The sequence below is a fragment of the Cercospora kikuchii genome (assembly GCF_019650295.1).
Source record: "Cercospora kikuchii DNA, contig_00001, whole genome shotgun sequence".
NCBI classification, from domain to species: Eukaryota; Fungi; Ascomycota; class Dothideomycetes; order Mycosphaerellales; family Mycosphaerellaceae; genus Cercospora; species Cercospora kikuchii.
In genome coordinates, this window is record NW_025408582.1 from 1,654,193 (window position 1) to 1,680,802 (window position 26,610).

Here is a 26,610-nt window from a genome sequence, read left to right on the forward strand (position 1 = left end):
CAACAGCCACTTGGTCACAACATTTTGGTGAGCGCGGATGGACCGGAGAGTAAGTCATGTATTCATAAAACGCTCAAATGTGCTATCATTCATGGCTCAATGTCACGTCTCGACGTGTAGCACGCCTACACCTTCTGGTGGTCACTAGCATCAGAACCGTACCGATAATCCTTGCCTTCCTGCACAATCCCGACAGTACCAGCAGCTTCAGCAAAGTCCTCGTCGTTGCTAGCTGACATGGAGCGACCTTTCATCTCGGGACCCAGGAATGTCAAAACGATGACATAGACGTACACGCAAGCCATGAAGATGCAGATCTGAGAGAAGTCAGCGTGAGCGTTTCGAGGCAGTGCAACATTCTCAAACGTACCACCTTGCCGTACTCGTAGCGGGAGACGGACTTGCCATCCACAATCTTTGGCTCCAGGGGAAATCTCTCTCCGATGGTCGCTTCAATCGTGCTAGAGGCGGAGGAGACCAGATTACCGAGCTGGTACGAAGTACCAACCACGAAAGCCCGCAAAGACCCGGGTGACAGTTCCATCAGATGGATTGGGATAACTCCCCAAGCACCTTGTACACAGAATTGCTCGAAGAATGCCGCTGCCATAATCCTCTCGTTTGGCACAAAGCTGTATGGGTACAGTAAAGCACCACCAACAATGCTGATGAAGATGATACTAAACCTTCTTCCGAAAGTTTGCGACAGGTAGCCGATCGTCGTGCCGCCAGTGATGGCGCCCAGGTTTGCAACGACTTGGGTAACAGTGACAGCGTTCGCCGAGAAGTTGTACTGGTTTTCCAGCATGGTGGGGTACAGATCTTGCGAACCGTGCGACATGAAGTTGAAGCCCGCCATCAAAAGAACCATGTATATGAGCAGCATCCAATGTTTCTTGAGTGCGACTTGGCCCTCTTTGATGAACGTCTTTCCAGCATTGTCGTTGCCCTCCCGGATTCGTTGACGCTCCTCATACGCCTCGGTCTCTCCAAGACACAGTCTGAACGCGATGATGAGCACGGGAACAGCGCCACCGAACCAGAACAATGGACGCCATCCATGGGGCGTCGTATCTACTAGAGCTCGAGCAAAGACCGTGGCGAGCAGGTATCCGAATGCGTAACCTTGCTGAAGCATACCAGAAATGATACCTCGCGCTTTCTCGGGACAGTCTTCCAGAGCTGTTGCTGCAACATTGCCATAGAGACCTCCCATTGCGATGCCGAACAGAGCCCGTACGGCAAGGAATTGGTCGTAAGTGTTGCAGAATCCTGTGCCAATTTCGAGGGCGATGAAGAGCAGGTTGTTCACCACAAATGGCCATTTTCTTCCATATCTATCAGACGCCAGACCGAAGGCAATAGCGCCCACGCTTCGGAACATGAGCACGAGTGTAATGCCCCAGGTGATGTCTTTCTTCGACTTGTCGAATTGCTCCGCCAGGTTTGACACTGTCAATGATACAGTGAAGAAGTCGAAGGCATCCCAGGTCCAAGCGATGAATGAGCAAAGGAAGAACAGCCATTGTTTTCCGTTCAGCATTCGTAGGAGCGTGATCGGATTCTCGAGTTTGTCCATCGGCGGTTTCAACGTGCTGAAGCGGGTTGCCAAATATCTTCCGACTGACATGTTGTCTGTCGTGTTCGTCTGATGTGTTCTGATCTCTTCGCGCTCGATCGCATGATCGACGCCGTAATCTTTGCCGGACATGATGGGCTGTTAGAAGTTGTGTACCCTGCGACGAGGAGATCAGCCAGATGTTCTGTAGCTCAGCCTCACGCTGATATGTAAGTTGTACTCAGATGCTCTCAACACGAGCTCATCGACTTTCTGTACTGGTCGAAGTGCGACACATACAGCATGCCACTTCTGCCCGACCAGATCTTGTGTGTCCGATGCGATCTGGATGTGCCTGCGACCAAAAATGTCAAAAGCTTACTCACCACTCAAGCTCTCAGCCAAGACGGACTTCCTCTTGGCCAGCGATGATAAGCGAGAAACAAGATGGAGTTCGAGTCTGTCGAGACATATCTGGAAGTGCAGGACTAAGGGCTTTAGTACTGCTCAAGCTTGCAGCAGCTATCTCCGTACCACTGGACGTCTCTGCGCCACGAACCTTCAGGCTCAATCATTTGACAGACTTTTGCAGGCACACAGCGCCCTAGTCACCGCTAGGGCAGGACTGTGACGGTTGCATTGTGGGGATTCGCATGAAGCGAGGGCACACTTCGCATCCGCCACGGGGTCTCCAGCTTTGAGTAGCCAATAGAAAATGGCTTTTTCATGCCGTGGAATACCGCTTTTCCTTGAGCGCGTCTGAATCGCAGTACCAAGCCGGCCCGGCGAAAACAAGACGGCAGCTTATCGAGCTCAAGCTGTGCCGTGGCGCATAGAAGCGTTAGCGAATGTCTTGGACTACGTCTTGAGTCGGTGGGTGGCTTGCCGTGCATCCATTGAGCTGCAGGCTTCGTGTGCGGTGGATTGAGGTAGCTGCAGCCACCATCCTCGTGTCAACGTAGTCATGCGTGCGTGTCTGCTACGGTACATTCTCGTTCCAAGCCTTTCGAGCTTCGCGATGGTGAGGTTGCCGTCCAATCTGTAGAGGCAGAAGCACGCTTGCAGAAGGCATGTTCTGGGCCGTGACTTGATGGCACGGAGTTACTCTGGCACTGTCATTTGCCAAGTTCCACTTGGTCGGCAACGGTGACAGACATCCTTGACGACCATGCTGCATCGCCGTACTTCGCGTGGCTTCCATGTTCGCTCCATGTGGGCAAACGTGGTGTGTCGTTGGAGTTTTGGAGTCTTCTTGAAGAACGGAAACAGTTGGTGATTCACCAATGGTATCAACAAATAGTCATCTGTTCAGAGCATCAAGGCTGCACAGCAGTGAGATGGCACTGGAGACAGAAGGTGCAGGGCGCAGAGAATGAAGCCTCAGGCCACGCGAGTGCTAGGCCAACTACTTCCGACCGGCGTTCAACCTTCGTTCTGCCCTGCCGGCCACAACATCGACCACTGCCCATCACGAGATTCCCTCGTCTTGCGCCACATTGCATGACCTGGCTGACCTGGCCTTGTCACAACATCTTTGCTCGTCGAGAGACAGAGACAGTCGGAGCGATATCGGCTCGGGCCCTCCACGTTCGGGCCGAGGGTGGTGAGAATTGTTCTCATAGTCATATACGGACATCCACTTCACATCAGCATCGGCGAAGTAGCAAAGTGGTTACTGCGATTGACTAGAAATCAATTCCCTTCGGGGGCGTAGGTTCGAATCCTGCCTTCGGTAAGTTTCATTATATTCTCGTCCATCTTGTACAGCTGCTAATAAATTCATCAGTCGTGCTTATAAGACTTCATCGAGCGCTTCTTTTTTGCTCATGAGCACCCTCCCCACCAAGTCGAACAACTCTACTCTTTTGCTGCAAGCATTGAAGAAAGGCCTACTTGGTCAACATGACCTGTCTTTTTGGCCAGCGTTGCTGCTACTCAGTCTACTCTGCGAGACAGAATTTAACAGCCTACCGCTGGTGTCTTCCCTCCACGATATGTTCACAGCCTGCAATTGCTACGTAGAATGATGCACAGTTCTGTGTTGGCAGGAGTCGGCACAGTCAGAGCTGAGAATCCTCCCAGACCTTATTCGACAGCTTGGCCAGCCACATTGATACTCATTGGAGCAAACTCTAGGAGGGTGTATGGAGGACAAGTGAAACGCAGAGATGGCGTCAAGGTTGACCTGCTCAAACCGTAGCGAAAGCTATCCGAGTCATATAACGCCGTTGGCATACCACTTGCTTTCGCGCTGGTAAAACCATTTCCTCACTTCATCATTCATCTTTTGCGCACGAAAAGTGCAACCAGCACAATCAGGCGGAATGCTCGACGCAGCAGTGATGTGGGTCGGCACCGCACGATTTCTAGGCATAGTTTGTCCCGTTCTGTTCGCAGGAGTGACCATTCAATGTACCGCGTCCACAAGCTGGAAGAGTAGTCGAAGTTATAAGCTGACCGTCTTCATGAAACAGACTCTTTCATCCTCGTCGATCCAATTGTAGCGCATGCACCGAACGAGAAGGTCATGGCGAAATTGTGGCTACACGCATACCAGTTGGGTCCGTACTGGGTGCCGCCGCTCATACTCCCAGGCACGCTGGCGAATGCGTATCTCGCATATCTCTCGCCTGTAGAGTCCTGGCAGAGGCTGTGCTACGTTTCCGCAGCCGGTGGGATATTCAGCATCCTTGTGCCGATCACGTTCTTCTTGATGGAACCGGGAATCAATGGGGCCTGCAAATGGAAAGTGCAAAGCTTGCTCAAGGATGAGGACTTCAGTATGCCGGAAACCACAATCTGGAAGCCATCAGCGCATAAGCATGGAGGGACACAGAAGAGCAGGAGATGGGCAGAGAAGACAAGTATGAAGGAGTTGGTCATATATTGGAGGTGGATGAACGACTTCCGGTGGGCGCTCGGAGGGGTGGCGGGAATTGCGAGTGGGTGGGCGACATTCTCCTCTGTGTAGCATTTGGCAGTCATTGCGAGAGTATCGGGATGAAGTTCGTAGCAAATTTCGAGAATGGAAAGAAACGGAGGAGGAGGCTCGGCTTAGAGGCTCGGATCCGTGCCAATAAAGGCGCGGCCCCGCTCGAGTGAACGACCCCACCTACTCGGCGAACTCCAATGCAATGTTATTTTCGGCAATGGCATGCTTCTCCTGTCTTTCTTCTGTCTCTACCAACCAAATTGCAATTCTGCAACTGCTGACTAGACTCCGGACACTGGCCCATAATGAATACTGCGAAGACTCCCCAAGCTGAAAAGCTCTGGCAACATCCTTCTCCCGAAACCACAAAATTGTACGACTTTCTGCAAAAAGTAAATCAGAAATACAAAAAGTCATTCCAGACATACAACGACCTTTACCAATGGAGCATCACGGATATTTCAGCGTCATGGCAGGAGATTTGGCATTATGTTGGGATTCGCACATCCGCCCCATACGAAAAGGTCGTCTCATCAGAGAACACAATGTATCCCCGGCCTGCCTGGTTTCCAGGCGCAAAACTCAACTTCGCAGAGAACCTGCTCTTTCCGGTTCCGGACGTGGATGAGAATGCCCCTGCCGTGATTGCGGCTACCGAGACGACACGCGAGAACGTAAGCTGGGAAGAGCTACGGGAACGAGTGCGAAAATGTCAAAGTGGCATGCGAGCTCTTGGGTTGAAGACTGGTGATCGCGTGGGAGGCTATGTCGCAAATCACACGAATGCGCTCGTGGCAAGTCTGGCGGCGACCTCTTTGGGAGCGATCTGGACTGCAGTGAGTCCCGATACAGGTGTCAGCGCTGTTCTCGATCGAATGGTACAGATTGAACCTGTGCTGCTTTTCACTGATAATGCCGTGATGTACAATGCCAAAACTCATCCTGTTCTACCTAAGGTGAAAGGCATTATGGAAGGATTGCCAACGCTTAAAGGCGTTGTGGTGTTTGATACTGTACAAAGCATGGGAAGCGAGATCGAAGGCCTGGACAGCGAGCTCAAGGCCAAGGTCCAAACATACGACAGCTTTGCATCACAGGAGTCAGATTTGAAGACACTCCACTTCGAGCAACTAGAGCCTGATACACCTGTCTACATATTGTATTCAAGCGGAACGACAGGTGCACCTAAATGCATTGTTCATGGCGCGATCGGCACGTTGCTGCAACACAAGAAAGAGCACATACTGCAGTCCGACATCAGACCTGGTGATAGACTATTCTACTTCACGACATGTACTTGGATGATGTGGCACTGGCTGGTATCTGGTCTGGCTTCGGGAGCAACGCTGGTTTTGTATGACGGGAGTCCATTCCAATACCGCAATCCAGAAGGGAAGAGTGTCAAAGACGATTATGCCATGCCCAAACTGATCGATGAAGTCGGGATCACTCAGTTCGGAACCAGCGCAAAGTACCTCTCCGTCCTCGAGCAGCGGAATGTCATGCCGCGCGAGGCTGGCGTAACTCTGAAGACACTCAAAGCAATATACTCCACGGGCTCCCCACTGGCACCAAGCACATTCCAATACGTATACCGGGCCTTCGGGGCAATCAACCTCGGATCGATCACGGGAGGAACGGACATCATCTCCTTATTCGGTGCGCCTTGTCCGCTCCATCCCGTATACACAGGGGAGATACAAGTCTTGGGTCTAGGAATGGCCATTCAAGCCTGGGACTATAGTGGCAAAGATATATCTCAGACGAGCGAGCCTGGAGATCTGGTCTGCACGAGAGCCTTCCCATGCCAGCCTGTCATGTTCTGGAAAGGCGATGAGGGACAAGCCAAGTATAAAGCGAGCTACTTTGAGGAGTTCGAAGGGGTGTGGCACCATGGCGACTTCATCCGATTCAATCCGGAGACAGGTGGTTTAATCATGCTTGGACGATCAGACGGAGTTCTCAAGCCCAGCGGGGTGCGATTCGGTTCAGCAGAGCTTTACAATGTGCTCCTGAAGCATTTCCCAGACAAAGTCGAAGATGCGCTGGCGATTGGAAGAAGACGGGAGACGGACGATGACGAGACGGTTGTGCTTTTCCTGAAGTTGAAAGAAATTGGAACGCTCGATGCGGACCTTGTCGAAAGCATCAGGACGACCATTCGGAAAGAGCTGTCCGCAAGACATGTGCCAGGCGTTGTCGACGAGTGTCCTGATATTCCCGTAACCACGAACGGCAAGAAGATCGAGAAGTCTGTTAAGCAGATCCTTTGTGGGTTGAACATCAAAACGAGCACCAGTGTGGCGAATCCAGAGAGTTTGGAATTCTACAAGCAATGGGCAGAAACGCACTAGCTAAGTTAAAGCTAGAGAGATGAACAGAATCTCAGAAAGAAAATTGAAGGGCTTACATATAACTAAAGTACTTTCAGATGCTGCTCGTAATCTATTCTCAGTTCGTCAGCCTCCATACTTTATGCTCTTTTCGAAATTGCTTCTCGAAAAGTAACTCAGATGAAGGATTCGCAGAACACAAAGCCTAACATTTGTACCTATAGACTCTTCAGGGTAGCCTGAAGCATAGAGATAGAAAGCGGAAACCGTTCCACACTGCGCCCAGGTTTGAAGAAGGCAGCTGTCGAGTTTGCAGCAAAAGCCATGTCACGTCCTCACACAGGGCATGAGTGTAGTGCACGATGTTACTGACTTAGCCCTCGTTCGAGCGGAAGCGACCGCTATGAGCAGCAGCGTTCAACGAAAGGACACGTCCTGACTGAAGAACGCGTGTGTGGAGAGATTGACCAGACCGTTTCGAAGCAGGCCTGTTAGCTTTCTGTGAAGGACAATAGCGTGATCATATCCTGTCGAGGATGCCTTGCCGTGACCTTTCCTAGGTTCTGTTCCAGCTAGTGTCTGCACATACCGTGGAGGACGAAACTGATTTATCGAACGCGATATCAACACGACCTGGAAAAGAGGATCCCGAGGGACAAAACTCTCCGTTCACGAAAGGGTCTGTGTCACGTTTGATGGACAGGTCAACCGTTTTGGGAAATCCATGGTACCCAGCCGTTGTCAAAAACTGTGTATCCGATCGTTGTGATGTGTTGAAATAGACTCCAGTGCCACGGAATCGCCCTCTCAAGCGCAATGTAGCACCACTCGCAAGACAGGAGAGGAAGGAAAATCATGAAACTCGTGTTTTTTCGGCGGCAAAGTTGTTCCATACATTTCGAAGCTCAGTGCTTTTTCTCAATCCATCATCGCTACCATTTCCAGCATGGAGCGAGAGGCAATATGCACACACTGGCCCAACGAGTACTACGCAGCAGCAGCAATAACCAATGAACCCTTTCTTCTCTCCAGCAAAAGGCGCTTCAAAAGTGCAAATTCATACTTTGTCAAAGCAAAAGCTCTTGCAATGTTTGTAGACTCCATCCTAATCACTTGTTCCCTTTCTCCATCCTTCTCCCGTGGGTATCCAACTTTAGTGGGCAGCCGTCCTCACATCCTGGTATTCCCCCCATCCCGCGCGAAAAAAACACAATAAAAAAAAGTTGTTTCCGAGTTGCTCCCTCGTTAGATGTAGATCCTGTTTGTTTCAGTGATCCACTTGTCGCTCGCACAGCGGCATCCGTGTTGAACGCCGTACTAAAAATTAGAGATTTCGTAAAGAGCCAGCGCCAGTTTTTGCTTCCCCATGTAGTTGTTTGTCAACTCAAAAGACACCCCAAAAAGCTTTGCAAAAGCATCCACACAGAAGAGTCGGGTAAATTATGAATTAGAATTCTCAAACGCCAATCGGTAAGCTTCGGCCGTATGCATTTGGCCTGTATGAGGCACTTGTCGTAATCGTCCAGTGTCGGTCTCTGTCTTCAAGAGCAAGCTTCGGCGTCGCTCATTGCTGCTGTCCGAGGTGGTTTGGATCAACGAAGCCAAACATCTGCTGATTTTGCATGTCAAATCCATTGCCGGGACTTTGATGCTGGAACATTTGCTGCTCGTCCGGTACCTGCTGCATCTGACCAGGGCTGGTGTACATCTTCGCGTCGTTATAAAGCATTCCGGTGTCACCGGGAGTGTGGAACATTGCCGCTTGGTCTTGAGGCACATGCGACGGTGTCGAGAATGAGACTCCACTGTCCTGGTGCTGTGCAGCAGGCGATTGATAATTCGAGCCTTCATGCTGTGGAGGGCTTTGGTAGTTCATCTGCTGTTGGCCGTTCATTTGCATGTTTGCGTCCTGACTGTTCGATGGTGGTGACTGAAAGTTGAACATGCCATCCGGCATGGGCGACTGAAAGGCGTCCTCTGCCATCGGACTGCGAAATGGGAGTGCGATCTGCTTGTTGAAGGACTCCGACAAGTACAGGTCGTCGCTGCCCAGCTGCGCGTTCTCGTTAGGTGTTCCAAAAAGATCAGCACTTTGAGAACGTCCCATTCCATTCAACGGCGGTGAGTGGTCGGCGATGACTGGGTCGCCGTGGCTCGTCATTGAGAGGGGCGTTGTGCTAGTACCGAGCATGTGTCCCGAGTCGACGGTCAAGAAACCATTATTCATGTGGGGATTGAACTGTGTGGGCTGCAAGGCTTCCGCAGGTGGAGCCTGCGTGAAGAAGCCGGGAGTGCCGAATTCACTTGGTGAATTGGCAGTCGTTGCGGAAACTGACCCATTGAATTGCATGCCCATGCTGTTGTAGCTCTGAGAGGTGTCGATACTCAGGTGCTGTGGACCAGCACCGCCCGCAAATCCTTGTGGAATCTGGTGCTGGGGCACAGGCGCAAAGATATTCGGATCTTGCATAGGGACATGCGCGGGCTGGTTTTCTTCCTGAATCAGGAAGGATGGCATTGGCATCTGACCAGTTCGGAACATGTTGAAGTCGATAGCAGCAGGAACAGACCGGCTGCGTTGGCGCTTGTGGCCGCGAGGACCTGGAGGGCCCATCATGCCTGCATGAGGATCTTGTGGAGGAAACAGGTGCATCCCGGTGTGCGGATGCATCATGTGGTTAGGCTGACTCGCAGGGCGTCCCATAGGTGAGACAGGTGCGGACACTGCGAACGCGTTGGGGTCGAAGATGTTGTGTCGATTCTGGTATGCTTCGAGTGAAACAAGCTTCGCGAGCTGTCCACTGAGCACTTTCGAGGGTCCTCCGAGATGGTGAACCATCACCTGGCTAGCCTGCTGGTCCTCGGTGAAGTCGCCGCACTCGTAGAAGCCACCGCTTCCGGAGCTGTCCATGTAGAATTTCGGGGGTCGATTAAGCTCGATGATGAGCCCACCCGACCTCTGGGATGCACCCTCCGCAGCTGCTAGCACGTCGCCCTGTTTCAGCGTGATGTTCTTGATCCATGCGAATGGATATTCGATCTTGTATCCTGCTGAATCGTTGTTGATGTAATACGTGACGCACGCTTTGTCAGGCGAGTAGAAGATGACAAGATCCATTGTGCTCTGACCGACTCGTCGCCATGTTCCAATGGATAACGAGCGGCAGTGGAAATGTTGGATGACAACTTTGCTGGAAGATTGATCGTGGTTGAGCATTAGCCCACCATTGCCGAAGTGACCAAATCCAGGGCCACGACCGAGCATGTTGGCCGGGAGGCCTTTACCGGGTCCGTACGCTTGCATAGCAAGATACTGGCGCATAGATTCGGGTATGCTGTCACAGTCCTCCCCGCTCTCAATGCTCCGTTTCGCGATGTTCTTGATCTTCGCGCGTCTGTGGCACGTTAGCGCGTTTCCTTGATCGGTATACTGTGAGTCGCGGCCTACCTGTTTTGGAACCAGATCTGGACCGAACGCTCGGTCATATTGATCTCCTGTGCTATCCGCTCTCTGACAAGCGCAGTTGGCGTGGGGTTCTTATTGAATTCAACCTCCAGCGTCATTAGCTGGTCCTGTGTTGCTCGTTGACGCTTCTGGTTCTTCTGTTGCTGGGTGAGGGTGCTTTTCCGCGGCGGGCGGCGGGACGCGCTATTGCTGACCGAATTACTGCGCTGCACGCTTTCCGGAGATGTGGATGAAGCCATGCTAGACTTCGTGTCCTGGGGTGTCTGTGCCTGGTGGGCGGGAGGCGGCGGAGGCATTACGTCGGCCATGTTTGCGGCCGCTGAGGGAGATGTGGGTAAAGATTGAGGTCGTCTCTTCGTGGCACAGCCTGGGTAGTCGGTGGAGGACCGATCTCAAAATCGTCGTCCGGCGCGTGGGAGGTGCGCGGACAGGTGGGTAAAGGTGGGCCACTGGCCGTGTGGAAAGGATGCAGTGCGGTGAGCGCGCACAGGGGTCGTCGTAGAATCAGGCGGAAGCAGATAGCGCTGCCAATGGACCTCTGCGCGTCGATGTGTTGGTCGTCGCTCGTCGAGGTCGCTGATGCCGGTGATCCGAGCCTCCTGGCGCAACAGCAAGTAAAAGAAGGTAGAGTAGTTGGTAAAGAGTAAGTAATGAACGACGGCGCCAGTCGGCGGGACAAAAGTAGACAGAGTGGAATAGGAAGCAGAGAAACAAAGCGCCAGAAAGAGTGATGGCGAGCTTTGCACGGGACAATGATGCTGACGATAGGAGGGCAGGCGGGCGGCGGAGGTGGATAAATCACAGGATGGGAAGTGTTAAACGCGAGTGGAGCAGAGAGCGTGCTCAGTGCTCACCCTCTTCCTTCCTGCTACTACTAGGGAGCGCAGTGAGACGGCCCCGTGCGCATTGACCAGCCAGAACCCCCCTGCGCTGCTGCAGATCCACCAACCAGTCAAAGACGACGCTTAGCATCCTTTTCGCCAGGCGCCCCCGATCCATAGGTCCTGTAACGCGCACTACCGCGACTGCTGCACCGAGTACACATAGGTACACCCGCCATCGACGCGTCTGGCTGCGCGCGTGGTCGACGCCTGCCTCGCAGTCCTGCGGCACGCTGCAGGGTGTCGCGAGCGGCTCTGCTGAGTTTCTTTGATAGACTTGTCTCACAGAAGACCAGTCCGACTGCGGCAATTCTATGGATCTTGCCTGCTCCCAGTCCAAGGAAGATCGGCTGATGGCCGTGGACTGTGGCTAGGATCAGCCGGATTCGGTCGATATCGACAGTAAGGAGTGACTGTTCAACCCTTCGGACTAATGCACCGCTCTTGCGAAGCCTGTTCGTGGTCTCTTACATGCTTTGCGCGAACTACGGCCCTTGATAGGCTTCGGGCTAGCCTCTTCGAGTCGGATACAAAATAAAGACCCAGGTCGCAACCCCGAGACTCGGCGGTCTCAAAAGAGCCTAGCGGGATGTCCCCGGTCTTGTATCGAGCGCAACGCCAACGCGGCGCGGACCTATCAGGCGCCACCTGCGCGAGCAACACGTCGCGACGTTGTGCGTTGAGCGGCGGCTGTTGCTCTTCTGCCCAGACCGGGCCAGCGCAGGCTGCGCGTGGGGTCGCCGCTGGCTCATGGCGACGACGGCCGGTACACAGCGCCCTCCAGCGCCGTGGGCGCTCCTCGTTCCGCTGGCCTCGACACGATGCCACCCAGACGTGCTGCTGTGCGTCTCAGGAGGCATTCTGCTTTCTGACTTGCTGTGCCGACCGAGCCCTTCAGACCAGGATGCTCAGCCAATCGCTGGCGATCGGGGGTTTTGAGGTGCTGCTGCAGCAGACCGATCCTGGTGCCGACGTGCTTTTGATTTTGTACCTGCAGAAAGCTTACCCTCACATGCGGGAACACGGCGAGCAAAGAAACACGCGTGCTTAGCGACTGCAGCAAGCGTAGACAGCGACGCTATCTTCGCTGTTCGCTACAGCAGGAGCAGCAACGAAAACGAGCTACGCAGCCGCGGGGGATATGGTACTATCTGACATCACACGTGAACTATTTCTGGCACCCGACATGGATAGGCTCCTTCCCTATTAGACAGCCGCGTTCGACTCCGACTTAAGGCTTTTCTTTCCCAGGTTTCTTGGTTTCTCGTCCCGCTCCCATGTGACCCAGTGCACGACCCGTCAAGCTGCTGGATCAACGTCGCCTAGTTCACTGATCGGATACCGCCGCAGTCTGAGAACGACCTGGAGCAGCCAGAGGACAGACCATGCTCATCACGGGTCCATTGCTGACGCTCCCGACAATGCCATCGACAACCCGAGCAAGTGGAACACGGCTCACGTCAACCAACAGAGTCCAACATGTCAGTCAAGCGGAGAAGGTCCTGTGCGGTTGAAACATGCGGAAGCTTTTTGCTTACCTGCAGCTCGGATGGCACATGCCAAGTCAAAGTTCTCTTCGCTTCAGCATTTCCATTGCGCGAGTCAACGTCTCGTGCGGCTCAAACACTTGCTGTGGGGGCCGATACAGGCCCGCTGACTGTGACATGCCACAGGTCGGAACGGGTATTCTCAACGACTTCTACACAAACAGCAGCTGCCGCGGTCAGGAACAGTGGACATAGCACTGGCATCAGCCTCCTCATCGAGACAAGTCGTATGTGACATCCTGGAATGAGTTGAGAGCGCGAGGTATTCAGGCCTGGATATTGTCGATCTGCTCATAATAGGGGTGTCGGCCCGCCCACCTCACCTGACTGCTTTTGTGACTTCAGTATTCGACGCACCAAGGGTCTTGTCAATTCAAACGCTCTACAAGACCTAAACCACCCGAAATCAAGGCTCAAACACGCGTTGACCGCTGCAGGACAGAAGTCAACGATGACGATGAAACTGTACTGATCAAAACATGCTTCGGCGTTTTGAACGTTACTGCTGTATGCTTTGTCTGTGCAACTATGTCGTATTGCCAAGCAATGCTTGAACGAGATTGACAGAAGGCAACACCCTCGCATAGAACTCAGATGCGCAGATATGGCTATCCCAACAACAAGACTCGTGCACGAAGCAAGTACTGGCCAATGCTGAATCTTCAACCAACTTGACACCAGCACTGCGCACGACTTGCGGTATGACGAAACGAGAATCGATCGTAGTCAGCGCGATCCGATCAATATGGAGTTGTCAATCTCACAATATAAAGCACTGTCAGAGATGCTTAGCAACCACGAATACTAACTTTATACCACATCGCTGCTACTGATATCAAACATGTCGCGCACAACTGACCAGTTTTTGACAGCAGTTGGCACACACTGGTTTGACAGGTGTCGAAACCCGTGCACAGAACGTAGTGGGCAGAAACGGGGCAATGCTTGTACAGAATTTCAAAGATGTCTGGCATTATGCTTTCCTGAAAGATCATGATACACGTAACTCTGAGCACCGCCACCATCATCGTAGAACGCCACCGCCAAAGCGTTGGAGCCTTCAATGAAGCTTGCCACGCTTCAGCCTCAAGTCACTGGGATACCATCTCATCCTCTCATGAGCCTTGCGCAATCAGCTGTTTGAGAAAAGATCATCAGGTGTCAACAACGGCGCAAAGTCCGTGCATGCTGTAGAGTTCCACTGCCGTCCTTCTCGTCAAACCTTGGCAGTCTATCGGCTGCTGCCTCCTCACCACAGCGTAGCATCTCGATCGAAGCGCTCAATCTCCTTCTCCGCATCCTCGACGTCCTTCTTTGCCTTCATGCGCATGTAAAAGATCGGACAATCGCGACTCGAGCAAATGACCTCGTTGTGCATACTTCCCTGACATCTCTGGCATTGCGTCCAGAGTCTCGCAAATCGCACTTCAAGCTCTGCCGTTTTGGCTAAGCTTCGCTGATACAATTCTCCAAAGCGCGGTCGGCACTCAGCTCCGACCGCACCGCCACTCTCTTCTTTTGATGTCAAGGGTTTCTTGCAACCCAAACACGTCTCGGTCTTCTTGGCAAATTTCATGAGTCCACCCATTGTCGGCGCCGAAACCGTGACTGAACGAGTGTGCTCTCCCGTGAGGAGCGAGCCTGCCTTTTTCTCGCCGAGAATGGGTTCGAAGATACGTCCTAAAGGCTTCGCGAGCTGATTATCCAGGTAGTACTTCGTGTCAATGGGCAAATTGTTCTCGAGCACGAACATGGGATCTTCCGATTTCTCGTAGCCTTTGGAGCCGGCAGCTCCTTTGACCATGACATACGCCACTCGATCACCGAGCGCAGGCGCCGAACCGGCATCCCGCTTTCGCATACGCTCGGCGAGTTCGGTATGTGCTTGCTTGGAGGCGTAATCCGTCTTCGTCAAAGCTTTCGTGATGACGAGGTTCGAAAGATCGATACGACCCTGAAGCAGCTCGGAAATGGTATCCTTGACATAACTATACGGACAAAATTAGCAATTGTGCAAACTGTAGTTGTGTTGTTATGTTGCATCGGATGGGCTCGGGATCAAACCCTGCCAGAGCTTCTGCACATCAAAAGGAGGAAGGCAAAGTCAAAAACTTACTCCTGAGCACCCTGGACGTCTTGATCGATGAGCAGCATCTTTAAGCTTGTTTCGATGAGATTCTGGACCAAGCGGCAATTGTCTCGGCGAACAGTCTCGATACCTTTGGTATCCATCTTGTCCCACTTTTCTGGCTTCGTCCAGTACAGGCCTGCGTAGCGCTTCTTGTTGATAAGAAGATAAGGATAGTACACTTTTTCGAACTCGAGCTTGATGGGCTTGATGAATTTGCTCGAAACGTAGTCTGCCGCGTCATTTCCCAGCTCCATGGCTTTGGCGAGGTCGTTGGGTCCAAACTTCACCATGACAGAATCCGTGTCACCATAGATAACTTGAGCATCGTGGCTATAACCGTTTGCGATGGTGTATCTGGCTTCGACTTCCTCCTTGGTCTTTTCAATCATTTGACGTCCATACGATGTGGTACTACTGGCAATGGCCAGACAGGGCAGCTTGCCAACAGTCGCTCCCGTCAGCCCATAGACAGAGTTGGCGCTGATCTTCAATGCTAGCTGACGACCGTTTAGCACAGCTTTCTTGAAAGGATCTGTTTCGACTGCCAATTCTTTCTTCGCACGCTTTCTCGCTCCGAGAAGCTCCTCAAGAATTTGTGATAGAAGTCCCTTCCGGACTTTGGTAGTGCAGAAGAGATCTCCGTTCGGCGTGACGATATAGTCCTCATCCTTTTTGAGGTTCATCTTCTCGACGGCATTCTTGTTCAGAAGCGTGGTGTAGCAGAGGTTGTGAGCCTGCATAATACTCGGATACAGGGAAGCGAAATCGAGCGTTGCAACTGGTACATCGTAATATCCTCTGGTCGGTTCGATGACGGTCGCACCTTCATACTGCTCGTCTGATCCCTCAGACTTAAGATCCGGGACCACCAGCTGTTGCTCGAGCGCTTTTCTGAACAGCTGGCTGATGAATTTGACCTGCTGACCTTTCGATAGCAGGAAATTGAAAGGAACTCCCGTAACTCTTGCCATTTCCGTGTAATTGGTCAGGCACATCAACTTGTCCATCAGCCTCTGGGGTAAGAAGGCATCCTTCAGACAGTACACCGCTAATCTGCGCCTCGATTCCGGTGTTCCGTTGTACAGCTCCGTGATCATAGTATGGTGCACATCTTCTTTTTGTTCCTTGAGAAAATGTGCCGATACTGAATTGAGGGTGTAGCTTCGAAGCTGATAGTCTCTCTGAACAAGCTGGAGCAAGTCAAGTTGCAATCTGCCGTTCGTATTCGTGGCTTTCGAATCTCGGTTGCCCATCTGCTTACTCGCGAAATTGGTGTCTTTTGCTACAGACTTCACGTTCTTCAGGCGTGACCAGAATGGGAAGCGGCCTACTTTGAGATGCGCTGCGCGATCGAGGAGGTAGGGAAAGTCGAAGTTGGCGATGTTGTACCCAATGATCACATCCGGATCGACCTCTTCCAGGAAATCTCGCCAGGCCATCAACATTTTATCTTCGTTGTCGAACTCGAAGAGCTGTGTGTTCACGATACTGCTGACAGTGTCCATACAAAAGACATTTCGAACGAATGGCTTTTCTTCACCATATCTCGTCACGACATTAGCAATCTGGATTACAGGATCGACATTCGCCTCTGGAAAGACGCCTTTCCGTCCGGCGCACTCGATGTCGAAACTGAGTACTCGCAAAGGTGCCATTTTGGACCACTCGCCGTCGACTGGGTGGGCAATGATGTCTCGGTAATGACAGTATGCTTCGATTTGACAATGTGATTGTCGATCTCGTTGCGGGATCATATGGTATTTGCCAAAGTTGACACCGACCCAAGACATTCCAGCCACAGATGTGTCGATCATGAATCGGAGTGTATACTGAATGTTGTCAAAAGTCAGAATGCCACCCTCCGCCGACTTCCAGAGTCCTTTGTAGTTGGCATTCCCGGTTTGTATGGCGGTTCGTAATCTGCTGATGTATTTGGGATCTGTAACGGTGATCTTGAGGTAGGGGCTCTTGGTATTGCCTTGAAATCCAAACATGTTTTCTCTAAGCACCATCTGCACCGAGTGGATGGCAGCAGAATGTTGTGCCAACGTCGACTCCAGGAAGACCTTGAACGGCTCGCAGTCATTCTTGGTGAATGAGATGGGTGCCGCTACATAGAGGTAGTGCAAGAAGTCGGTGACGTGCAGCAGCACAGAGTGACCCTCTTCTGTTACGCCAAACAGTTTGACAGTTGTCTTGCCTCCATGCAGCGTGCCTTCCTCAACATCAATGTTCTGGAAGGTCAAAGTGTCGGTCTTCTCATTGAAGTCATCTAGACTGGGTCGTGCCCATTGCTGGTCTTTCTCGGCATTGTTGTGCTTCAGAGCATCGATATCTTGGGTCAGTTTCTCCAAGACCTCCTCTTCAAACTGGCTCTTCGGTTGGCTCGAGCCGACGCCATTCTTTCTTCTTGGTCCCGGACGCTTGAACTGGGGCTTTGCATCCTCGAGCTTGCGTTTCTTATTCGGTGAAACTTGCTGGTTACGGCGAAGAGCTGTGCTGTCCTGCAACACACGCTTGCTCGGAACCTTGGCCGGCGACTGAGTGAGGACGCCAGGCATTGTGGAGGGTGTGGTGATGGGGTGGGAATGGTGAGTGGGAGAGAACACGAGAGCGTGTCAGTGACGCGATCGAGGAAGCGCGCCTTAGACGCGGAGGTGGTCTGAGCTCAAAACTGCTTTACAGCTTGACAGGTCCCCACCTGGGCGTCTCTGTCGCTGTATCATCATCTTCGCCATCCATCATCTCCGCTGACCAGTCCTGCCCGCACCACTTGATACAAAACGCTCGTCGGTGTATTACTCGGCTGCGAAAGTGTGGCACGTCCCGCTCAGCAGCGAACGAAGGCGCACAACATCAACCACAGCTACAAATCCGCTTAGACACTTGATCGCAGGCCAAGTATGACCATCTGCGCCCAGTAGTGGCCACTTTCTGCTCTTCTCTTGTCAGTTCGCTGCTCTTTCTGACCTTGCTGCATCATGGACAGCACCGCCGCCGCCTTTGGTAAGCCATGACCCCGTACACATCCAAAGTCGACAGCCCACTGACGCTCTCTCAGACACGGCCAATACTGTCAAGCTCATCGATCCCACCCGCGACGCCCTCTACAATTACGACTCGGCCGAGCAGAAGAAGATTAACGAGGCGAGACCATGGCGTTCAGACCCGCATCACTTCAAACATGTGCGCATATCGTCAATGGCCCTGGTGAAGATGGTCATGCATGCACGATCAGGAGGCGACATTGAGGTCATGGGTCTGATGCTGGGCTATGTCGAGCACGAGACGTTCATCGTCACAGACGCGATGCGCCTGCCTGTAGAAGGGACAGAAACGCGGGTCAACGCGGGTGATGAGGCGAACGAATACATTGTCAATTTCCTCGAGAAGTCGCGCGCGGCAGGGCAACAGGAGAACTCCGTGGGATGGTACCACAGCCATCCTGGGTACGGCTGCTGGCTTTCTGGTATCGATGTGACGACTCAATTCAACTACCAGACCTATACCGATCCATTCCTGGCAGTCGTCATCGATCCGCACCGGACGATCAGCTCGGGCAAGGTGGAGATCGGAGCTTTTCGAACATACCCGGAGGGCTATAAGCCGGAAGGTCAGGCATCTTCTGCTGAGGGCATGGCTGCCGTACCCATGGCAAAAGCGCAGGATTTTGGTGCCCACGCAAACAGGTACTATCCACTTGAAGTGACACACTTCAAGTCGACTCTCGACAATAAGCTGCTCGAGGCACTTTGGAACAAGTATTGGGTGCAGACCCTCTCATCGACACCTCTGGAGACCAACCACGACTATGTTACTAACCAGATCGCGGATTTGGCTGCAAAGACCAAGCAGATGCACGGAGGCACAAAGACATTCAACGCCTCTCTCGCGCCGTCTAAGAAAGGCAAGGGAGATGAGCAGATGGCAAAGTTGGTCAAGGCAGCTGAGAAGATTGCCAGTGAGGAGAAGATGGGCCTCATGGCTTCCGTTGTCAAGGAGGGGGTCTTTGCGGACAACGCAGCCCAGGTTGCTGAAGCCGCGGAAGTCGTCGAAGGTGGCGCAGATACCAAGATGGAAGAGTAGATGGCACTGCTCAGCACGCCGATGCGCGTGTTGCGCTACGCTCAACAAATGTTGAACTAATGACTTCACGAACGATAGTGCAGTCTGTTGACCCTGCACTGAGCGAGTAGAATCTGTCAGTATGCACAAAGAGACTGCAGATTCCTACGCGCCTTTTAACATCAGTATGCTTTACAACTCTTTTCTTTCACAACCCTGCCCCATGCATGGGAAGCTTCACAACCTTGCATGTGCAATCTCCTACTCGATTGCTCTTTGGAGCTCAGTTGAGTATGTCGTTCTTACCACAGACAATAGCAGGAAATGGAGTGTACAGCGTCGAGAGCTGCTCGGCTCATGAAGTGGCTAGATAATGACAGTAATTCCAGCTCTGACAGCTCCTCGAGTTGTGAAGTAGAAGACAACACAGTCGCTGGCCAATCGGACAAAGCGCAGAGCTTCGTGTCAACCAAGCAAGCAGTTGAGATCATCGTAATCAGTTCTGGCGATGAAAGCTCTGACTTGGACGATGAAGGTGCAGCTGAGGCTAAAGTGAAGCGAACGGCATGTGGACATGGCGCTAAAGCTGCAGGAACCACCGCGCCTTCCATGAAGGAAATGAAACGGCGATGGGACGAATGCAAGCAAGTGATGCAGAAATGGAAGTCACTTGAAGCACAAACACAAGACTCACCTCCCAATCAGCCAGCTATTGAAGTCGATGGCATCCTAGCCGCGGCCATCGAAGAGTACTCAAAGCTGGAAGACGATGATCACCAAGCCGGCCACGAGAGTCACGAAACGTGGATACAAGAGGATCTAATGGAAGGCGGAGACGGAGAACCAGTGATTGAGAGGATGCTCCTAGAACTAGAGCCCGATCAACAGCGCGATCAAATTCTTGCAGCACGCGAAGCAGGCACGCAATGGCTGCGATCCAACGAGTACGACGGCGACGTGGATTCTGAGCTTGGTACCAGCGAGGACGACGAGCACCTCGAAGCCAAGATTGGTGGCAACCGCGAAGAGGTTGGGCGACTGGTATCGACTGGGAAAGAAGTGCAGTGTAGACGACCAGAGCAGCTTGAGCTGGAGAAGAGCAAAGCGATGCTGGTGGCTGAGCCTTCGGTCCATCCTCACACCAAGAAACCAAAGAAGCAGCAAAAGCTACTGCAAATCTCGCAAAAGTCGCGTAGTGAAATCGCGATGAAGGTGGAACAGCGAAAGCCACCAAAAATCTCGCAAACCCCTTTTGGCCAAAGCGCAATGAAGACTGAGCTGAGAGAGGAACCAGTACCGGTTCAAGCGCTGAGCGTGTTCAAAAGCAAAGGCATTCTCAAAACTCCACCTGTCGCGATGAAGTTTCGTGGACAGCACACACAAGACAAGATAGCGAAAGGGAGAATCTCCAAAAAGCAGCGCAAAGCACTCGCGCCGAAGACAGAAATATCAGGCAGGCAGCAGCTGCTCAACACGCAAGTGAAGTTACGCAAAGCGAAGAGTGTTGAACATCAAGACCGAAGCATTCGAGCCACAGATTCCAATGGCAAGACGAAACTTGCACGTCGGAACAAACGCAGAAGACAGAACAAGAGCAGAAAGAAAAGAGGCGCCTCTACTGAATCGTAGAGCCGTGCTGAAACTGCAGGGCTGGAAGCTTGTCGATAGTGTGTTCGACATCCTTTTAGTATGTCTTCTGACTCTTGTATGGCATGATCGATTAAGCAAGTGCCAGACGCGGGTCTGTACAATGTGTCTGCTGCTTCGCAGACACTAATCGATGCGCTGTGATTGCATGCAGCTTGCTGCATATTCTATTGATACAACAATGTACAACACCTCTATCGTTTGGCTCTCGATGGCTTCCACACAATCTTATAGAGACCAAGGTACCCTTTTGATGAGTGGGCCGCGGCTGTCACCACTGTTTTCGCGGTCCGTCGCTGTTGTATCTGACTCTGATGCTTGCGGCTTGGATTCTTGAGCTTCGACTTTATTCACGAGATTCTGGGTGTCGCTTTCCTCACCTGACACATCTTGATCCTCCCTCTCGCCCTCAAGTTTCGGAGAATTCAACATCATTCTTATCGCATCGGGGATCTCTAGCCCACTCTCGATGAACCATTCGGCGCCCATTGCTTTCGCCCAGGCATTACTGACGAAGAGACCACTCTTGCCACCACTTTTGTACACTGCAGTGGTTCCCATGATTTGCATTTCCTTATCCACCGCTTTGCACATATCGAAGACCGTGAGTGCGGCCGCGGAAGCAGCTGTGAGGGCTTCCATCTCGACACCTGTAGTTCCATAGCATTCGACTCGTGCTCGAATGGTGATCGAGCCATTGAAGGTCGTGGGATACAGCCCGCGCCATTTTGTTGTGTTGGCACGCCTCCTGCGCCCTTCCGGCTGTACATCAACCTCCACTTTGCTTATCCCAATAGGATGACACAATGGGATAATATCAGAAGTACGCTTCGCAGCCATGATTCCTGCAATGCGAGCCACACTGAGAACGTCGCCCTTTTTGTTGTTATTCTCTGCAATGAGACGCAAAGGCTGGTCATTACTGAACCGGACGCGGGAAATGGCGATTGCGATGCGTTTAGTGCTCTGCTTGTCGCCGACGTCTACCATATGCGCTTCTCCAGTTGACGTGAGGTGGGTGAGATTCTTGTTGAGGGTTGTCTTGCTCTTCTTGGGGCGGCTCGCAGCACTAGATTTTTGACTCGGCTCATTGTTCGAAGCTTTCTCAACTGCAGTGTTGTCCTTTGCAACAGCTCTACGGTCGGAGTCTTTGGCTGAGCTTGGCACAGACTCGGAGTCGAGACTTTTCGTGACACTTGGCTCGATAACGTCTGTAACCCATTCTCGATTGGCCGGCGTTGATAACTCGTTTTCTGTGGAGAGACCCCATGGGTTCTGAGCGTGAGAGGGTACGGTACCCGGGGCCTTCAAGCGCGACGCCTGATGGCCTCTCGTACTGCTCAAATTTGGCGGACTGGAGAATGGATTTGCCCGTCTCAACCCTCTAGCACCTGCAGTAAAGTTTTCAGTAGTACTATTCGGCTTCCTTGGCCCCCTTTGCCGTCTTTGGGTCGGTCTAATCGAGGCGCTAGGTGTCGATCGTCTCATTGCAATAAATCGCTTGCGAAAGGCATCGCCAATCTCAGCAACAGTCTGCTCTTTTTGTGTAGCACTGCTCGTTGGTGTAGAGGTGGCGCCAATGCCAACACCCTCACCATCCGTAGATAGTACCGGCAACTTCTGCTGTTGAGCACTGTCTGTTGCGTCGGTATCACTGGTAGTATCCGCAGAGACCCCGTTCACGGGAGATGTGCTGCTCTCTTGGATATTCTCCGTGGTATCTGTTACAGCGTCGCTGCGGGTCTCTGGCTCCTCGCGATTACCAGGAGTCTGGGGGTCTGAGCTGCCTTCGTTCTGACGCTCCTGAGGACTGCTGTAGCGACCACGCTTTGGCTGCTCGAAAAGTCCACTCAGGCTCTGAAAACCGAATGCGGTGGCTAAGCGAGTCGCCGGTTCAGATTTGATTTCTTCACTGGGAGTGCCACTGCCAGCGTCGGAATCAGTTTTAGAAGAGTAGGTACGCGCTTGCGACCCAAACGAAGCCGGCTGAAGGATGTGCAGAGGCACCCGTGACCAAGGCGAAGTCCTTCGCTGTCTGATGGGGATGTGCTGGGAAGAATTGCCGAAGGATGTAGAAATTCCTGGCTTACCTATATGCTGTCAGCGACAGTGCTTTCCTACAACAGTAGTGACAAGACAGATATGTGTTCGCATGAGGCCGTAAGCTTCGTCGATTCTTCTCATCGTCAATCATATCCTGCTAAACCGCTGAATGTGACGCGAGCGACATCGAACATGCAAATAAGACTGAAGTTGAACCTACCCACCAATCAAAATCATGGGGCGGTTCTGCATGTTCTCAAGATCACCCATATCAGCATGCTTGGCAGCTTTTCGCTTGACTGCTGCGCCAATGACTTCAAGGAGCTGACGTTCCTTGGTCATCCATCCTTCTTCACCATCAAGACGCAGCTTTCCTCGCTCGGTATTCCTTCTGTCCAGCTCAATCTGTCGAATTGCTTCAAACGCCTGCTCGTCCATTGGGTTCCCGGAATTGTCTGCTCGCAGAAGATCACGCAGACTGACTTCTGCATTTCCATGCAGGCACACCTTCAGATTACCATCAGATGTGATGCGCAAACGATTGCAGGTGCCGCAAAAGTTGTGGGTCATGCTGGTGATGAAGCCCACGCGTCCCTTGAAACCAGGCACCTGCCACGTTTTTGACGTGTCATTCTTTGCATCTCGCAGACGCGAAAGTGTAGGATATTGTCCTTTGATCAGATCCACCATCTCTGCATACGGCAACATCTTCTTCTGTGCCCATCGGTTGCCGCCAAAAGGCATGTACTCAATGAAGCGCACCTCGAGATCCTGCTCCCGCGTCATCTCAACAAACTTGAGGATCTGATCGTCATTGACCCCTCGCATCGCAACGCAGTTGATCTTGAGCTTGATGCCTGCCCCCAGCTTGTTCATCTCTTGCACGCGATCAATGCTCTTCATGACGGCGTTGAAACCATTCCTTCGGGTGAGCAATGGAAATTGCAGCGGGTCCAGAGTGTCCAAGCTGATGTTCACACCAGTCAGGCCTGCCTCGACCATGTCATCGAGCTTGCGATGGAGCGAGATGCCATTCGTAGTCAGAGCCAATTCTTTCAACCCATTGCGTCGTAGACTGCCAATCTGCTGCATCAGAGGTACGATGTCCTTGCGCACTGTAGGTTCGCCTCCCGTCAAGCGGATCTTATTAACACCTTGGTTGACAAAAAGTGCGCTCAAGTAGTAAATCTCGGGCGTAGTCAGGATTTCTCGGTCGGGCGACAGCTGAATGCCCTCGGAGGGCATACAATATGTACATCGGAGGTTACAACGCTCGGTCAAGGAGATGCGCAAGTAGTCGTGCTGGCGATCGAAGTTGTCCGTGAGGAATTCCGAGAATGGCTTCGCGTCGCGGAGCTTCTCTTTTCGTGCGGGCTGGGAGGGCAATGACGGCGCGAGGGGAGGTAGTCGCTGGTCGACGGTGGGGAGGTCGCGGGACAGGGCGGCAGTAGCAATGGGCCGTCTATTCGGTCGAAGCCATTGCGCCCTCCGCACAGCTCTGGGAAGGGCGCGCGGCCAAGTTGTTGTCGCCATGGAAGGCGCGAAAGATCATCTACAAGGGAAGAGAAACATTGCTCGAGCGGTGCTTAAGACTCGGGCGGGGCGGAAAGAGGGCGGATCAGAGCATGACGGCAAGATGGTGAATGGCATCCAAACCATGCGAGGATGTTGTTCGCCTCTCGCCGGGATTGTCGCGCCAAGCGGAGAAGTCTCCTTTCGGACATCCGCAGCGAGCTGCCTGCACGTCTCCACACCTGCTGACATATTCTGCTGTGTTATCGACTACATGATCGTCCACAGGGCGCACCACTAACAAGAGCATCTGCCTTGCCCGGATCCCAGTACATACTCGAGCCATTGAAACGACATTTTAGCAAGGAGAAGAAACGCCGTCGGTACCGGATGCCGCGTCAATGGACAATTTTGTCTGGTCCTCGATCTCATGCAGAGGCTATACCACTCTGCCTCCGCCGACATTTTTGTATATCGACAAAGAAGGCCCCGTGTTTCGCGAGCACAATCGTACCGCACGTGAAGGTGTTTGGCGGACTGGCCACAAGTGCTCAAGGCGATCCCTTTCACCCGAATCTGCTGGCCGTGTTGTTGGATATGACGTCCGCTGTGTCTCCTGCGGCTTCAAGTGTCTTCAAGAACAACTCGATCCAGACCTAAGCAGCGCATGCCGAACGACTGTATGTATGTTGACTCGCTTACACAGTGCTGCTCCAGCTAGCTCTCAGTACTGTGGACCCTCCGTGAGGAGCGAGACGAGGCTTCGGCAGCAGTGCACCGAACTCGCTTGCGGGGTCAATGGTAGACAACATCTAGCCGTCCACTTTGGTAGGCCTGGTGCTTCCTTTATTTCATTTTTGATTCTTCATATTCTGCGGTACGATCGGAATCGTTCACTACTCTCACCATGACCAGCTTATCAACCAAGCTCGCCGAACGCCAGGCTGCTGGCAAGCCAATCCAGGTTGGACTGATTGGCGCTGGCAAGTTTGGCTCTATGTTGTGAGTAGAGCTTGCGGACGGGATGACATAATTGCTGAATACGAGCAAGCATTTCTCAATCACACCGAACTCCTGGCATGCGACTAGCCGGCATCGCAGATTTGTCAGTTGAACGAGCAGTCGCCGCTCTACAAAGAACTGGTTTCCCCAACGATCAGTTCGATGAGACTGCTTCCTTATCAGTCGAGGATGGCATCAAGGCAAATAAAGTTGCCATCACACAAGATTCTGCTGCTCTCATCGCAACGCCTAGCATCGATGTCATTCTGGAGGTCACTGGTAGCCCAGCTGCTGGTATTCGGCATGCGTTGCTCTGCTGTGAGCACAAGAAGCATATTGTGATGATCAACGTGGAGGCGGATGTGTTGGCTGGTCCTTTACTGGCACGCAAAGCACGCGAAGCCGGCATAATCTACAGCATGGCGTACGGAGACCAACCCGCCTTGATCGCCGAATTGGTGGACTGGGCTCGGACTGCGGGCTTCGATGTCGTATGCGCAGGAAAGGGCACAAAGCATCTGCCTCAATATCATCAATCGACACCAGACACAGTTTGGGATCATTATGGCTTCACCAAAGAGCAACTTGCATCGGGTGATTTCAACCCCCAGATGTTCAATAGCTTCCTTGACGGCACCAAGTCGGCATTGGAAATGGCAGCTGTGGCGAACGGATGTGATCTCACGCCTCCGGACAATGGCTTATTATTCCCGCCTTGTGGTACTCACGATCTACCACACGTTCTACGACCCAAAGAAGATGGCGGCCTGCTTGATAAGAAGGGCACAGTCGAAGTTGTCTCCTGTCTAGAGACAGATGGTCGTGCAACTCATAACGATTTACGCTGGGGTGTGTATGTGATCATTGAGGCGCCTGGCGAGTACCAAAAGGAGTGCTTCAAGCAGTACGGGCTGCAGACTGACAGCACAGGCAAGGTAATTCCGCACCACTCTCCCACTTCCCGCCCTCGCTTATTCTTCGCAGTATGCCGTCCAGTACAAACCGTACCATTTAATCGGGCTCGAACTTGGCATATCAGTCGCCACAATCATGTGTCGAGGAGAGCCAACAGGTCAAACACGAACATGGGCCGGCGACGTAGTAGCAACAGCCAAGCGCGACCTTAAAGCAGGAGAGAAACTAGATGGCGAGGGAGGTTTCATGGTCTACGGACGACTAATCCCTGCCGAAGCTTCGATGAAAATCGAAGGATTGCCTATAGGGCTTGCTCACGGCATTGTCCTGAAGAACAGTGTCAAGCAGGGACAAGGTCTGAGCTGGAACGATGTCGAGTACAGCGATAAGACCCAAGCAGTCGGTATTCGGAGGGAGATGGAAGCGCTCTTCAGGGAAGAGTTCCAACAACAGAGACGTGGTACTACGAACGGTACAAACGGGACATAGGCTGTCAGGTTTGTCATTCGACCTCGGGCTCTTTGTAAGCTCAAATCGAGGAGTTACGCACGAGTTGCGGGTAAATATCCTTAATCCCG

General features: G+C 52.5%; 9 protein-coding genes across 9 annotated transcripts; 5 read left to right on the forward strand and 4 right to left on the reverse strand.

Moving 5' to 3' along the window:
* Window positions 1–125: 125 nt before the first annotated feature.
* Window positions 126–1,711, reverse strand: CKM354_000058900 (uncharacterized protein; the record flags this gene model as incomplete). Its single annotated transcript, XM_044795683.1, has 2 exons — window positions 126–317; window positions 371–1,711. 2 exons carry the CDS (start codon window positions 1,709–1,711, stop codon window positions 126–128), a joined length of 1,533 nt encoding a protein of 510 aa, XP_044651618.1.
* Window positions 1,712–3,882: 2,171 nt separating this feature from the next.
* CKM354_000059000 (uncharacterized protein) lies at window positions 3,883–4,529 on the forward strand (the record flags this gene model as incomplete). Its single annotated transcript, XM_044795684.1, has 2 exons — window positions 3,883–3,970; window positions 4,033–4,529. 2 exons carry the CDS (start codon window positions 3,883–3,885, stop codon window positions 4,527–4,529), a joined length of 585 nt encoding a protein of 194 aa, XP_044651619.1.
* A 266-nt stretch (window positions 4,530–4,795) lies between these two features.
* Window positions 4,796–6,844, forward strand: CKM354_000059100 (uncharacterized protein; the record flags this gene model as incomplete). Its single annotated transcript, XM_044795685.1, has 1 exon — window positions 4,796–6,844. One exon carries the CDS (start codon window positions 4,796–4,798, stop codon window positions 6,842–6,844), a length of 2,049 nt encoding a protein of 682 aa, XP_044651620.1.
* A 1,543-nt stretch (window positions 6,845–8,387) lies between these two features.
* Window positions 8,388–10,597, reverse strand: CKM354_000059200 (uncharacterized protein; the record flags this gene model as incomplete). The annotated part of the gene is made up of 2 exons (XM_044795686.1): window positions 8,388–10,218; window positions 10,272–10,597. 2 exons carry the CDS (start codon window positions 10,595–10,597, stop codon window positions 8,388–8,390), a joined length of 2,157 nt encoding a protein of 718 aa, XP_044651621.1.
* Window positions 10,598–13,966: 3,369 nt separating this feature from the next.
* CKM354_000059300 (DNA-directed DNA polymerase delta POL3) lies at window positions 13,967–17,409 on the reverse strand (the record flags this gene model as incomplete). Its single annotated transcript, XM_044795687.1, has 2 exons — window positions 13,967–14,705; window positions 14,834–17,409. 2 exons carry the CDS (start codon window positions 17,407–17,409, stop codon window positions 13,967–13,969), a joined length of 3,315 nt encoding a protein of 1,104 aa, XP_044651622.1.
* A 420-nt stretch (window positions 17,410–17,829) lies between these two features.
* Window positions 17,830–18,934, forward strand: CKM354_000059400 (uncharacterized protein; the record flags this gene model as incomplete). Its single annotated transcript, XM_044795688.1, has 2 exons — window positions 17,830–17,854; window positions 17,910–18,934. The coding sequence occupies 2 exons, from the start codon at window positions 17,830–17,832 to the stop codon at window positions 18,932–18,934; spliced, it is 1,050 nt and encodes a 349-aa protein (XP_044651623.1).
* A 303-nt stretch (window positions 18,935–19,237) lies between these two features.
* On the forward strand, window positions 19,238–20,542 carry CKM354_000059500 (uncharacterized protein; the record flags this gene model as incomplete). The annotated part of the gene is made up of 1 exon (XM_044795689.1): window positions 19,238–20,542. The coding sequence occupies one exon, from the start codon at window positions 19,238–19,240 to the stop codon at window positions 20,540–20,542; it is 1,305 nt and encodes a 434-aa protein (XP_044651624.1).
* A 246-nt stretch (window positions 20,543–20,788) lies between these two features.
* On the reverse strand, window positions 20,789–24,136 carry CKM354_000059600 (uncharacterized protein; the record flags this gene model as incomplete). The annotated part of the gene is made up of 2 exons (XM_044795690.1): window positions 20,789–22,650; window positions 22,828–24,136. The coding sequence occupies 2 exons, from the start codon at window positions 24,134–24,136 to the stop codon at window positions 20,789–20,791; spliced, it is 3,171 nt and encodes a 1,056-aa protein (XP_044651625.1).
* An 886-nt stretch (window positions 24,137–25,022) lies between these two features.
* CKM354_000059700 (uncharacterized protein) lies at window positions 25,023–26,521 on the forward strand (the record flags this gene model as incomplete). The annotated part of the gene is made up of 3 exons (XM_044795691.1): window positions 25,023–25,117; window positions 25,167–26,052; window positions 26,102–26,521. The coding sequence occupies 3 exons, from the start codon at window positions 25,023–25,025 to the stop codon at window positions 26,519–26,521; spliced, it is 1,401 nt and encodes a 466-aa protein (XP_044651626.1).
* Window positions 26,522–26,610: the final 89 nt, after the last annotated feature.